General features: G+C 46.5%; 2 protein-coding genes across 10 annotated transcripts in view; one reads left to right on the top strand and one right to left on the bottom strand.

Annotated features, from left to right (window-relative positions):
• The window catches only part of YWHAE (tyrosine 3-monooxygenase/tryptophan 5-monooxygenase activation protein epsilon), a 46219-nt gene extending 41515 nt beyond the window's left edge, over window positions 1–4704 (top strand). The window contains exons 6-7 of one of the 2 annotated variants that reach the window (XM_070061174.2): window positions 2080–2123; window positions 3773–4704. In XM_070061174.2, coding sequence (XP_069917275.1) covers window positions 2080–2087 — 8 coding nt within the window. In that variant the 3' untranslated portion in view covers window positions 2088–2123; window positions 3773–4704. The remainder of the gene's footprint in view (window positions 1–2079; window positions 2124–3772) is intronic. The other variant, XM_002718890.6, reaches the window with a different exon arrangement.
• The window catches only part of DOC2B (double C2 domain beta), a 95037-nt gene that overhangs the window by 41498 nt on the left and 39859 nt on the right, over window positions 1–13680 (bottom strand). For 4 of the 8 annotated variants that reach the window (XM_089317580.1, XM_089317579.1, XM_089317578.1 and 1 more), the window contains exons 10-11: window positions 11607–11802; window positions 4382–10618 (exon numbers count right to left, since the gene is read on the bottom strand). The exons of 1 other annotated variant lie outside the window; for it this stretch is intronic. The gene's annotated coding sequence lies outside the window, so the exon portion shown is untranslated. Of the gene's footprint in view, window positions 1–4381; window positions 10619–11606; window positions 11803–13680 lie in introns of those variants that run through there. 3 more of the 8 variants (XM_089317583.1, XM_089317582.1, XM_089317581.1) reach the window with 1 other exon arrangement.

Here is a 13680-nt window from a genome sequence, read left to right as displayed (position 1 = left end):
CAGGGGCCATCCTCCGCTGCTTATCAGGGAGCTGGATCAGAAGTGGAGCAGCTAGAGCTCAAACTGGTACTCATGAGATGCTGACACTGCAGGTGGCAGCTTACCCGCTTTGCCACAGTGGCAGCCTCAAATTTTTATTTGAAAGAGGGGAATGATTGAGCTTCTGTCTGCAGATTCACTCTTCATATGCCAGCATTAGCCAGGACTGGGCCAGTCTGAAGCTAGGAACTGTGATCTCTAGTACTTGAGCCATTATTTGTTGCCTCCCAGGGTGTGCATCATCGGAAAGCTGAATTAGAAGCAGAGGTGGGACTTGATCCCAAGGCAGGGTTGTTGTTGTTTTTTTTTTTTTTTTTTTTTTTTTTTTTGACAGGCAGAGTTAGAAAGGTCTTCCTTCCGTTGGTTCACCCCTCAAATGGCTGCTACGGCCGGCTGTGCCGATCCAAAGCCAGGAGCTTCCTCCTGGTCTCCCATGCAGGTGCAGGGGCTAAGGACTTGGGCCATCCTCCACTGCCATGGCAGTCTTGACAGGAACACAGGTGTCCTGAGCAGTGACTTAATCCACTGCACTACCCTACCTGTTGCAGGGATGCTGTCTTCCACCTGCTGGTTCACGCCCCAGATGGCTGCAGCAGCCAATGCTGGGCCAGGCTGAAGCCAAGAGCTTCATCTGGGTCTCTTACATGGGCGCAGAGGCCTAAACACTTGGGCCATCTTCCACTTTCCCATACTAGTGGGGAGCTGGATCAGAAGTGGAACAGCTGGGTTCACAAACCAGCAGAGATGGTGATCCTAGCTGCTGTGCCAGTCCTGGAGTTTTTCTGTGCCTTTACAGATAACTCTCAGAGTGGGTATTAAGGTATGTATGTTGTCAGACCCTCCGCTCTGGAATTGAGTCATGTTTATGGCTGATTTTAGATTATGGTTACAAGTGTGAGAATTAGGTGACAGCTTTTTTCCCACTAGCATTGATTCAGGATTGGCACAAGACCCATGGCACACATGACCTAGGTAACAGACTTCTGTGCAGTTCTTTTCTACACAGCTATCAACTGCTGAGGCTCAAAAGCACTGTACCATTTCTCAACAGGTTCCTTTTAACTTGAAAATTCTATTAATGACTTTTGAGAAAAATGTTAAACTGCTGTGGACTCTTCACAAGTCCCTCTCAGTTCTAATCTCATAAGGGTAGCATGTGGAGGGTTTGATAAGTAGTGGTTGTGTGTGTGTGTGGTTTTTTTTTTTTGATCATTATTAGAGCAACAGGGACAGATCTTCCATCTGTTTCATCTCCCAGATAACCACAGTTGGGCCAGGTTGAAACCAGTAACTCCAGCCTGGTCTCGTTTTCCAGGGACCCAATCGTCTGCTTTCCCAGGGGTATTAACAGGGAACTGTGTTGGAAGTAGAGCAGCTGGGACTCAAACCAGCACTCCAGAATGTGATGCCAGCATCATCAGTGCTGGCTCAAATGGAACATTGTTTTGGTGAAGTTTTTTAGTCACTTTTGTTATTCAGGTAATCTGTTGACAAATTCACAGATATGTACAGGTACTAAGAAATTTTCATTCCTTGAAGAAGTTAATATAATAAATTGAGTTTTTTTGCTTACATTTAGTGAGATAACAGTCATGGAATTGGGAGCTTTCCAGGATGTTACTTGTATTAAGTTTAAAGATCAAATTATTTTGGTACTGGCTAATTAAAGTAGTATATTTCAAAAGGAAAGATTCACTTTGAAGCGTTTTGTAACTATAGAGTATGTTAATGTGTATTGGAATCACTGCATTTTTCTCATCAAGTGATTTCAGTCCTTTTACCTCACTCCAAAATCTAGAACAATAGCCAAGAATGCCCCCAGTACGTACCTGTCAAGAGGAATTTGTTCCATCCTCTTTAAGAGTCAAAGGAAGGCTTGGTCTGATGATTTTGTGTGTGTGTGTGTGTGTGTGATGTTTATACAAAGTTAACAAGACCATATATATATATATCACTAATGTTTTCCTGTCTTGCTCTTATTTTTCTTACAATGTTACTTTCATGTGATTGTTCTCCTTCACTCTCTCCTTTGCAATATAGATTCCTAAAGGAAAATTCAACTCTTCCTTTCCTAAAACTGTTTTGTAAGTCATTATCATAGCACAGTGAATTCTGCTTTTAGTTTTTGATTCTTCACTAATCATGCCTGCATATTATCAGTTGCTTAAACAGTTATGGCCTGCTACCCCTGGTTGGGTGTGACTCCTGATATTTTTTATGCCAGAATTACTTGGAGCTTTTGGAAAATCTAATGGTTGCTTACGAGTGAATTCAAGTGTGTTCTAGTGTTGTATGTATGTTAACTATATTTTCGTGGTGTGTTGCTGTTAAGAGTGAAGTTCTCTGTGTTGTAAAGTTTGCAAACATTGGTCTTTGGATACCAACTGAGTGTCCATTAGTTCTTTCCTCAATAAATGGTTGTCTTTGCATATGTCTTAATTTTTACAGAGTCACTTAAAAACAGACTAAAAGGAGGTCTTTTAAAGGCACAGGGGAGGGAGAATTTTTTTCCATCCTCAGGGTCAGTCAACGAATGGCTGCAACAGCCAGTACTGGGCCAGGCCAGGAACTCCATCCTGGTTTCTCACATGGGTGGCGAGGGCCCATGTACTTGGGCTATCCTCTGCTGACTTCCCAGCACAAGTGGAGCATCCAGGGATTTGGAAGGGCACTCCAGTATGGGATGCCAGCATATTGTAAGCAGGCTGTTAACCTGCTGTACTGCAACACTGGCCCCCTAGAGTCACATTAATTTCAGACATTTTTGTCACAAGGGATTTTAAAGTGATTAAAAGTGTTATTTAACGATAATCAAATTGAGGTCCTTAAAACTATAAAAGCTATTATTCTCCGTGTAAGATCTTCACATTTGCAGGCAGGCAGTCTTAGCACATTGCCTGTGATTGTCAGGCTGATTTTCCACTTACTGATAGGAAACTAGTAGCTAGGAATTTTAAGTGATTATAAGTACGAAAGAATAACTTTTGAGCCTGCATGCTTCCTTATTATGGCTGACTTTTTAAAGGCATAGTAATAGGTAGGTGACCCTCCAGGGAAGAGGCTGGCTTTCTATCGCATGTCATCATAGCGCAGTTGAGATCCCACAGGCTATCTTGTTCAAGAGGAAAAGAGAAATAGCATGAGAACTGGTCCAAATGCCCTTCTTTAATAACCTCAGGGGATCTGGTTTACTTTGCGCATGCTGTTTCACTCCTGGTTAAAGTTCGATGTGACCTGACCAGTGTACAAAATGTAAAATACTCATTTACCACAGAATTACACCCCCTCCCAAAAAAAAGGAAAAATACTACTTTGGAGTATTTTTCCACTTGGTCCACATTATGTTGAAGCCTAATATTGAGCTTGTGGGTAAAGTAGATTGGAGGGGGAGGCGAAAACACACTTGATTGAAGGTGAGGTTATTGAGAAAGAGTATTTTGACCTGATACAAAAGCTTGAAAACCATTTTAAGAAAAGCGTTACTTTGGCTGTCTAAAGAGCTTCTGTAGCATAAACACAGTGAGTTTTACTGTGCCTCAGTTTCTTTCATTCTGATTGGCCACATCAGTTCTGCGGTCCAGCAGCTCTTTCTGGCTTAGGCGTCTCAGGTGTCAAGAATGGTAGAAGTCCTTTGCCTGTCTGTGTTTAATACCAGTTAAAGCAAATTTAGTGAGTCTTTATGCTTGGAGTGACAACCATGTGACTGCTAATTACCTGTCTGTGTGCTTTACAGGTGAAGAGCAGAATAAAGAAGCGCTGCAGGATGTGGAAGATGAAAATCAGTGAGACATAAAAGCCAACGAGAAACCAGCTCTGACCGCCCCACCCCTCCCCATCCCACCCCTTGGAAATTCCCCATTGTCACTGAGAACCACCAAATCTGACTTTTACATTTGGTCTCAGAATTTAGGTTCCTGCCCCCCCCTTCCCCCCTTTTTTTTAAACAGTTTTCAAAAGTTCTTAAAGGCAAGAGTGAATTTCTGTGGATTTTACTGGTCCCAGCTTTTAGGTTCTTTAAGACACTAACAGGACTGCGTAGAGGCCTTTTCAGCATTACTGTATTGTCTCCGTGCCAGATGTGGGGAGGTCACCCTTAGAAATGGAAATTACACGTGAAAGTCACTAGACTTCTAGGTAATGCAGCTGAGAGGTTAAGCACACAATAGAGGCATATGTGGGATCATTTTTCCTTTTCCTACTTGTTTAAATCGGCTTTATACCAATGTTTAAAGTTAATTGGATGTTAGCTTGAGGTGGTTAAAGATTGTTTGGGAGAGTTTGTTGTAATGGTTTTGCTGTAAAAGTGTTTCAAACTCTGCTGAAGTGTTGCTGACAAGCATGGTGCTGGTAACAGTTCAACAATCCGTGGCTGCTCATTCTTGCCTACTTTTCTCTCCCTCTGAAGCAGGTTAGCATTGAAGGTGGTATGGAAAAGCCTGCATGCGTGTTCAATTCTTTGTTTCTTCTCCTTTCCTCTCCCCTGCCCCCCCTTCCCTCCTTCGCTCGCTCAACCTCTTTTGTTCAGTATGTGTAACTTGAAGCTAATTTGTACTACTGGATATCTGACTGGAGCCACAGATACAGAATCTGTATTGTTCTTACTGAAACACAGCATGGAATTAACATTAAACTTAAATAAAACAAACCTAAATTAAAAATGCCAAATATTATCACGCCTCCATCCTTTATAGTTCTAAAATAAAATCTCAAGTCCAAATGCATTGGCAGTATTGTTTGCCTGAATATGAGGGACCCCGCCCCCCTTTTCTTCAGTAAATCATTCAGCCTTTCTCAAAGGTGTATGTTTTATCATTTGGATATGAAGAACACTAATCTCAATTGATTACACGTCCTGCCTTCCAGACCAGATAGCAACATATTTATTTAAATCATTGAAGTACTACATGCATATTTAACACAAGTATAACTGTGGGTCGCTTTATAGCATGGGGCTCTGTGTTGTACAGTAACATAAGGCATCAAGTGGGTCATAATCATCCTTTGTAGGCCAAGGTACGACTACACACTGCTTGCCTGCAACGGGCAGAAGCAGAGGAGCATAATTAAACCTTGTCTCAGTGACAGGTGCCATCATGAAGACAGTGGCACCGCAGTCCCGCTGCCCAGGAGCATCTCGGTGCAGTGTCGTCTCCAGGTAGTTCAGGTATCTGTATGTCACTTTATGGAGGGCATTTAGATTTGAGTAGTGATAAACACTTGATATATCAAAAGTCAGTGTACTAGTTTTAGACAAGTAGTTTCTAGCCCTGCTGTTCTGATTGGTTCCACAGTGAATATCCTTGCAATGGTTTCTGCCAGATACTTGCATGTGTATTTGTAAGATACAGTTCTAGATTGACATATGCCAGGAAATACACATTTTTCAGTGAGTAAATGCTTGTTATAGTTGAGTCTTTCCTAAAAAAAAGGGATTGACACTACATGTATATTCCAGGTTAAGCTCTTAGCACAAAGACTTAGCAAGTTAACGGCCTAGTAGTATCTGGGTAGTGTGTAGCTCAAGCATGTGTCAACAAGTAGAATAAGTCAGGTTTTGTGAGTTGCTGTTTCATGTGATAGCTGAAGACCATTACATACAATTCACCCTGTCCACATGGAGCAACCTCCAAGAGGTTTTCAGGGTGATGGGGATCTGTTGCCATTATAAGGTGGACAGATAACCTGCTGCATTTAAAGCGTAAATGAAGGAATTTATAGCACTACATTTCTTAAACCACTCATCGGATGCAGGGTTCTGTGGGCCGTAAACCACACTGAAACTAGTGCCCGAATGCAGGAGTTTGAAGAGTTCATATAAAAAGAGCCATGTTTTTACTTAACAGTCTGGCTTGTGGAGGTTTATGTGAATTTGCTTTTGAAAGAATTCTTTAGTTGGCCTTGTAGATTTAACAGTCAAGCCACAAGGATTCCTTGACCTTTTTCAAAAAGGAGCAATCATAAGTAGAAGCAGTGAAGGTAATGTGGAAGGGTAGAAGTGATGGGTGTGGGTTTTTAGATCTGGAAGATAATGGAGACTAGAAAGCTAGCTTAGCCCCGTGGGGATAGCACCATGCCCAACGCCAACATCTGGGGGCTGGAAGAGAGTAAGTCATATGCCCAGGCACTGGCAAAAACCTTTCAGGATCAACTACCTTCAGTGGAAACTTTACAACTAAAATGCAGTTGATTTGTCTTGAAAAATGTTCTTAGCCTGAGGGTGTTTTCTTAAACATTAGGAACAACAACAAAGGGGTCTGTACCAGTACTTGTGTTCTGGGGTGGATGACCAGAAAGAATATTTGCAAATTGACATTTTGTTGCATGCAGGAGAATGAGGACGAACTTTTAGTTCCGTCAGCGAAAGGAGAAATAGTGGAACAAACATCTGGCTTTGCTCCTGCCCCAGATGCCAACCTAAGACACTACTGATGCTAGAGCAGAGGCTGCTGCTGACACCTGGGGATAAAGACCTATTACGTGTTGACAGCTGTCGCTGCTTCGCCAAGAACTCTGGTAGATAACGAGTCATTAAAGGAACTTGTGAGCATCTTTGAAGGAAGTGGTGATGTCCACATCCAGCCTGGCTCAGGAAAATGAAGTCCTTTCATAATTGATACTTGGCACTAACAAATACTGTCTTATCAAAACATGTTTTGTTGAAGTACTAATGTGATATGTGATCATCTACAGTTACATCTTAATACCTGTGAGGACAATGTTTTACAACTGATAAAACTTTTTTGATAGGCAGAGTTAGAAAGGTCTTTTGGTTCACCCCCGCAAATGGCCACTACGGCGGGCACGCTGTGCCCATCCAAAGCCAGGAGCCAGGTGCTTCTGGTCTCCCATGGGGTGCAGTGCCCAAGCACCTGGGCCATCCTCCCCTGCTTTCCCCGGGCCACAGCAGAGCTAGACTGGAAGAGGAGCAACCGGGACTAGACCCCAGGGTGCCGGTGCCACTAGGCGGAGGATTAGCCTAGTGAGCCATGGTGCCAGCTGATAAGGGTGTTTTCAACACTTAGGAACACCCTAATTTGGAAGTACAGGTGTGCATTTGTCTATGTAACAAGTCTTCCAATTTAAAAGTTTACTTGGCTAAGTTAGAGCCTCCATCCATATACATGACCACTGACCTGTCAAGTTGCCTCAGTGTTAGAGACCCTTAGGGTCAAACTTGCATGTAGCACTTTCGGAAGTATCTCTGAAACAGGCCTGGTGCTGTCGGTTAGCGCTGCGGGGAGGATCCTAGTTCCCTGTGCTAGGCTGTAGACACTGGGCTGCTGTGTATAAGGGAGGGTCAGGACATTTTCTGTGCGAGTCCCTTTGTGGCATTGGTGTCTCACAGTGGAAGTAATTGCACAACTTGGGCAACTCCTGTCAAGCTGTCATTTACCAGTTTGCAGTCCTGCAACACCTAGCACTACCTTGGCACACGTTTCTGTCTCTTCTCGCTTGTTTGCAGGCCTCCCACAAAGACCTTTTCTCTGCCCTGTTGTTTTGGTGTGGTAGGTTTGGGTAAGGCTTATTTCAGTGCCTAAGTTTTCCTTCCAATAATAGCACATTTGTTGCTATGGTAACAGGCCACAATAAATACCAAACAACATTTATTCTCGATTTCAGGAATGAATCGCCTTTTAAAAATCTTTTAAAACTTGATCCTGTTACTAAGGAGACACAAATCAAAACGAGATGCCTATTTCATCTGCTGTAGTCTGCAGAGAGACTATGGTGAGGGCATGGGAAAGCGTTCTTACATGTACATGGTTCATGTGTGACCTACAGACAGATGTTTTCATGAAGGAACACACTGGGCAGCACTCCTACCAAGAAACAGGTGCTCACACCTCTACCCCTCCCCTCGTTACCTTCTCTCCCCAAAAGGAGACTAGCATTTTGTCACCAGCAGTTTGCCCGATTTTGAACTTGAGCGGCATTTTTTCTCTTGTCACCATCACGCGTGTGGGATTAATCCATGTCCATAGTAAGTTTCCATGGGTATATGGTGCATGTTGTATTAGTGTAGGTGGGTGTTGGGTTGCTGCAAGTGTTAAACATATTGTGGACATGTGTTTTGGTATACACACATGCATTTATGTTGTATGTATCTAAGAAGTGTAGCATACCACATTGCACACTTACATGTGTGTGTAGAGACACACACCTCTAGGGTCAGGGGGGATGCCTATGTTCAGCTTTGGAAGATACCACAAGAAATCTTCCAAGTGGTCACACCATTCTAAAGCTGCACTAGCAGCAGAGGAGCGCTCCAGCCGCCCCTCACCGGCATCTGGCACAGTCCACCCGAGTTCCGCCATTTCGGCGACTGGAAGTGGATTTAAATCAGGACTGCATTTCCCCGCTGAAGGATGTTCCAGCACCTCAATACACTACACAGTCGGGTGGCCTCTTGTTCAGTGCCTGCCTGTGCCTGCATTTCTGCTGGGTTGTCATTTTCTTACTTACAGGCGATATCACCTAGGTAATGTGTGTGTCTGAGCGGTATTAGAGTTACTACGGCCTTTTCTAACTCTGTCCTGCTTTTACACTGGGCTCTCTCCCCATGAACACAGGGCCTTCATTGCTCCAGTTTATCCACTGTTTTCCTTGGAGTGGTAAAGTGACTGTGTGTCTTATTTGTGAAATGATTGCCTGCCCCAAGGTCGTGAATCACTTTCTAGAAACCGTGAGTTACTTGTCATATTTAAGCCCAGAGGCATGTGGGATGTGTTTGTGTGTGCTGTCAGGGAGATGTTAGTATTTCTGCCTGTGGTCATCAGATGCCCTAGTGTGACACTGACTCCTCCTCGGGGCAGTGCCACTCAGATAAAGAATAATTCAGCATCTGCTACTCCAGGTTTGTTGTTTTTCAAGACTATTTGTTATTATTCATTCTTGCATTTTCCACACATAGTTGAATAGTTGCTCACTTTCAGTAACAACAGCAACAATGGAAACCTGGGATTTTTATGAAGATTTCATGACATCTAAGGCATGGCGGGGAGAAGTCACATCCCTGACACAATCATATCCATGAATACAGCACATCCATTTATTTAGATCTTTACTATAATTTTCATAGCTTTTATACAACCTTTTGCTGTTGGATTTCACTTCTAAGTATTTGATTTTTCTGATGTTAAAGCACTTGATTTTCACATTCAAAACAATGTTAAAGATATATTGATGATTGTACATTGACCTTAAATTCAGTGACCTTATTAAAGATTAGAACAACAGTTTGAGGTTGCCTCTGAGGGAGTTTTTGTAGAGGATTACCCTTTGCATGTGCTTCTAAGTATTTACAAAATTCATTCATTTCAGCAAGTCAGGCGTAACCTGAACGCTCAGCCGTGGCACATCCTAACCGTGTGCTGTGCTGCTGTTTCAAGGGGCGAAGCCGGCCCTCTGCCAGCCTAGAAAGGCGGCTGCACAGAGTGTCAGATGAGAACGTGCGTAGTCTGTCACGTGCAAAACAGAAACCCATGCACACGGTGTGTGCGTGTCCATCCTTAGACTCCTGCAGGGTACAGCTTTTCATTGAAAAAACCAAGTGCTTCAGTGAGGCCTGACATTCAGCACTCACGTACGTACGCAGTCCCCACCGCGGTCGAGCGAGCTTGTCTTTCCCCCCGAGAGCTGCCTTGTCATGCTTTGTACTTCCCTCCATTTTGTTCCCCTCTCTTCCTCCTCCCTCTGTCCCTGGAGCAGCCACTAATGTGCTGTTATTTTGCTTTAGTTTGCATTGTTCAGCATTTTGTATAAGTGGGATCAAATACTTACTCCCTTTTGGGAAAGTCTGTCTGGCTTAGCTCAGGGTCATGTTCCGTGATCCACCCACGTGTGTGTGACGTCCCAGTTCCCCGGCTGCTGAGAATCACTCCATTGTGTGATGCACAGTTCGTTTATTCCCCTGTTGATGGACATTGGGTTTATTTCTAGTGTTTGTCCATTACAAATAAAGCTGTGAAATATTTGTGTACAAGTCTGATATGGACCTGTTTTTTTGTCTGCAGATTAAGAAGTTGAATGTTTGGATAGTATGGTCAGCGTACATTTAGGATTGTAAGACACTGTCAGGGTGGGATCAAGTCCTGTGCCCGCATCTGATCCAGCTCCCTGCTGCTGGGCCTTCTGCTGCTGCTTTTTGATGCCAAGTGCTTGGGTCCTTGCACTCAGGAGGGAGACCCAGAGAGTTCTGGGTCCCTGACTGCTGTAGTATTTGGGGAGTGAACCAGCTGATGGCATCAACCAGTCTGTCTGCCTTTAAAATAATAAAGCTTAGGCCGGCGCCGCGGCTCACTAGGATAATCCTCCGCCTTGCGGTGCCGGCACACCGGGTTCTAGTCCCGGTCGGGGTGCCGGATTCTGTCCCGGTTGCTCCTCTTCCAGGCCAGCTCTCTGCTGTGGCCAGGGAGTGCAGTGGAGGATGGCCCAGGTGCTTGGGCCCTGCACCCCATGGGAGACCAGAAGTACCTGGCTCCTGCCATCGGATCAGCGCGGTGCGCCGGCCGCAGCGGCCATTGGAGGGTGAACCAACGGCAAAGGAAGACCTTTCTCTCTCTCTCACTGTCCACTCTGCCTGTCAAAAAAAAAATAAAAAATAAAAATTAAAAAAAATAATAATAAAGCTTGCGGGTCTGGTGTTGTAGCACAGTGAGTTAAGCTGCTGCCTGTGACCCCAGCATCCCATGTGGGTGGGTACTGGTTTGCCTCACTGCTGAACCAGCTCCCTGCCAATGTCCCCAGGAAAACAGCAGTGCATGGTCCAAGTGCGGGGGCTCCTGCACCCACGTGGGAGACCCAGAGGATGCTCCTGGCTCCCGGCTCCAACCTGGCCCACCCTATTTGTAGCAATTTGGGGAGTGAACCAGTGGGTGGACGCTCTCTCTCCCCTCTTGAACTCTGCCTTTCAAACACATCTTGAGAAAATAACTGCTTAAAAATAGAAACTGGCTGGCGCCGCAGCTCACTAGGCTAATCCTCCACCTAGTGGCGCCGGCACACTGGGTTCTAGTCCCGGTCGGGGCACTGGTTCTGTCCTGGTTGCCCCTCTTCCAGGCCAGCTCTCTGCTGTGGCCAGGGAGTGCAGTGGAGGATGGCCCAAGTCCTTGGGCCCTGCACCCCATGGGAGACCAGGAGAAGTACCTGGCTCCTGGCTTCGGATCAGCGCGGTGCGCTGGCTGCAGCGCGCCAGCCATTGGAGAGTGAACCAACGGCAAAGGAAGACCTTTCTCTCTCTCTCTCTCTCTCTCTCTCACTGTCCACTCTGTAAAAAAAAAACAAAAACAAAAACAAAACAAAAAAAAAACACGGAAACTGTTGAACCTGTACAAAGCGGGGCCAGTTTACGTTTGCTCAGCAGTGGGCGGGAGTGCCGTTTCTCCACATCCTCCGGCGGCTGGCTCAGCCGAGCGTCACGTCCTGCTGTTCTAACAGGCGTGCGGTGGAATCTGTGCTTGTGCGCAGCACCCTTAGGTGTGCCATTTGCCACCTGTGTATCTTGTCAGGAGCAGTCTAGTAGTTGAGTTCTGACTGGTGAATGAGGGGTATCGTTTTCAATCATTTACCTTGTTCATTTCAGCAGTATCTGCAATGTTCACGCCACAGGTCTCACGTATTTCATCATGCTGGAGTTGCCACTGGGGATGCCCGTATTCCACACTGAACGCCTGGTTCAACTCCTGGATACTGTTTTCCGTCCAGCTCCCCGCCGTTGCAGACCCTGGACGGCAGCAGGTAGTGGCTCACGACTGAGTCTGCCTCCTGTGGGAGACCCAGAGGGTCCGAGTCCTTGGCTGTTCCAGGCACCTGCTGGTTCACCCTCCAATGCCTGGAACAGCTGGGGCTGGACTGGTGTTGAAGGTGGAGACGCCCACCGCTGAGCCACCACCCCTGCCTCTCAGGAGCCGCATTAGCAGGAGCGTGGAGCCGACCAGGAATCCAACCTGGGCGTTCCCATCAGAAACCAAGTTCATAACCACTCACCTAAGGGCCTGGCCCTAAAGGCTTATTTTTGTGTTTTAATTCTGATGGTTCACACTAATATAGGAATGTATTTTTTTATTTTCATTTTATTTGGAAGATGGACAAAGACTTTAACTCCCCCAGCACTCATGACAGCTGGGGCTGGGCCAGAGCCAGGAGTAGGGCACTCCATCCAGTCCTCTGTGGGTGGCAGGGACCCACGTACTTAAGCCGTCACCTGCTGCCTCGCAGGGTGCACACTAGCAGGAAGCTGCAATGGGAAGTGGAGCTGAGACTCAAACGCAGGCCCTCCAGTATAGGATGTGGCTTCCTACCTAGCGGGCCAAATGCCCGCTACGGTTTATTTCTGTGCATTGTTCTTTTAGAAGTTTTTAAAATATTTTATTTATTTGAAAGGCAGACTTACAGAGAAGCAGAGGCAGACAGATCTTTCATCTGCTGGTTCACTCCCCAGATGGCCGCAATGGTCAGAGCTGGGCCAATACAAAGCTACGAGCTTCGGCCAGTGCCGCGGCTCACTACGCTAATCCTCTGCCTGCGGCGCTGGCACCCCGGGTTCTAGTCCCAGTTGGGGTGCCGGTTCTGTCCCGGTTGCTCCTCTTCCAGGCCAGCTCTCTGTTGTGGCCCGGGAGTGCAGTGGAGGATGGCCCATGTCCTTGGGCCCTGTACCCACATGGGAGACCGGGAGGAAGCACCTGGCTCCTGGCTTCAGATCAGTGCAGTGCGCCATTTGGGGAGTGAACCAATGGAAGGAAGACCTTTTTTTTTTTTTTTTTTTTTTTGACAGGCAGAGTGGACAGTGAGAGAGAGAGAGACAGAGAGAAAGGTCTTCCTTTGCCGTTGGTTCACCCTCCAATGGCCGCCGCGGCCAGTGTGCTGCGGCCGGCGCACCACGCTGATCCGATGGCAGGAGCCAGGAGCCAGGTGCTTTTCCTGGTCTCCCATGGGGTGCAGGGCCCAAGGACCTGGGCCATCCTCCACTGTACTCCCGGGCCACAGCAGAGGGCTGGCCTGGAAGAGGGGCAACCGGGACAGAATCCGGCACCCCGACCGGGACTAGAACCCGCCGGTGTGCCAGCGCTGCTAGGCGGAGGATTAGCCTAGTGAGCCGCGGCGCCGGCTGGAAGACCTTTATTTCTAACTCTGCCTGTCAAAAAAAAAAAAAAAAAAAAAAAAAAGCAGAGTTAGAGATCAATGTTACATCTGCAGGATTCCTCCCCAAATGGCTACTTCTTCCTGTTCTGCCGTGGGGAGGTGGGGCGGGGGAGAGGCCCAAGCACTTGGGCCATCTTCTCTGCTTTCCCAGGTGCATTTGCAGGGAGCTGGATGAAAAATAGAGCAGCCGGAACATGAATCGGCACCCAAATGGGATGCCGGCACCACAGGCACCCATTATACCACAGCACCAATCCCTGGATTGTATTTTTTTTTAAAGATGTTATTTGAGAGGCAGAGTTAGAGACAGGAGATGTAGAGACAGAGAGGTCTTCTAGCGTTTGGTTCACTCCCCAAATGGCCACAACAGCTGGAGCAGGGCCGATCCAAAGCCAGGATCCAGGAGCTTCTTCCAGGTCTCCCATGTGAGTGCAGGGGCCCAAGGACTTGGGCCATCTTCCACTGCTTTCCCAGGCCATTAGCAGGGAGCTGGATTGGAAG

The sequence above is a fragment of the Oryctolagus cuniculus genome, chromosome 17 (assembly GCF_051225735.1).
Source record: "Oryctolagus cuniculus isolate XC-2025 breed Fujian yellow rabbit chromosome 17, ASM5122573v1, whole genome shotgun sequence".
Classification (NCBI taxonomy): domain Eukaryota; kingdom Metazoa; phylum Chordata; class Mammalia; order Lagomorpha; family Leporidae; genus Oryctolagus; species Oryctolagus cuniculus.
This window is presented reverse-complemented; position numbering and strand designations above follow the sequence as displayed.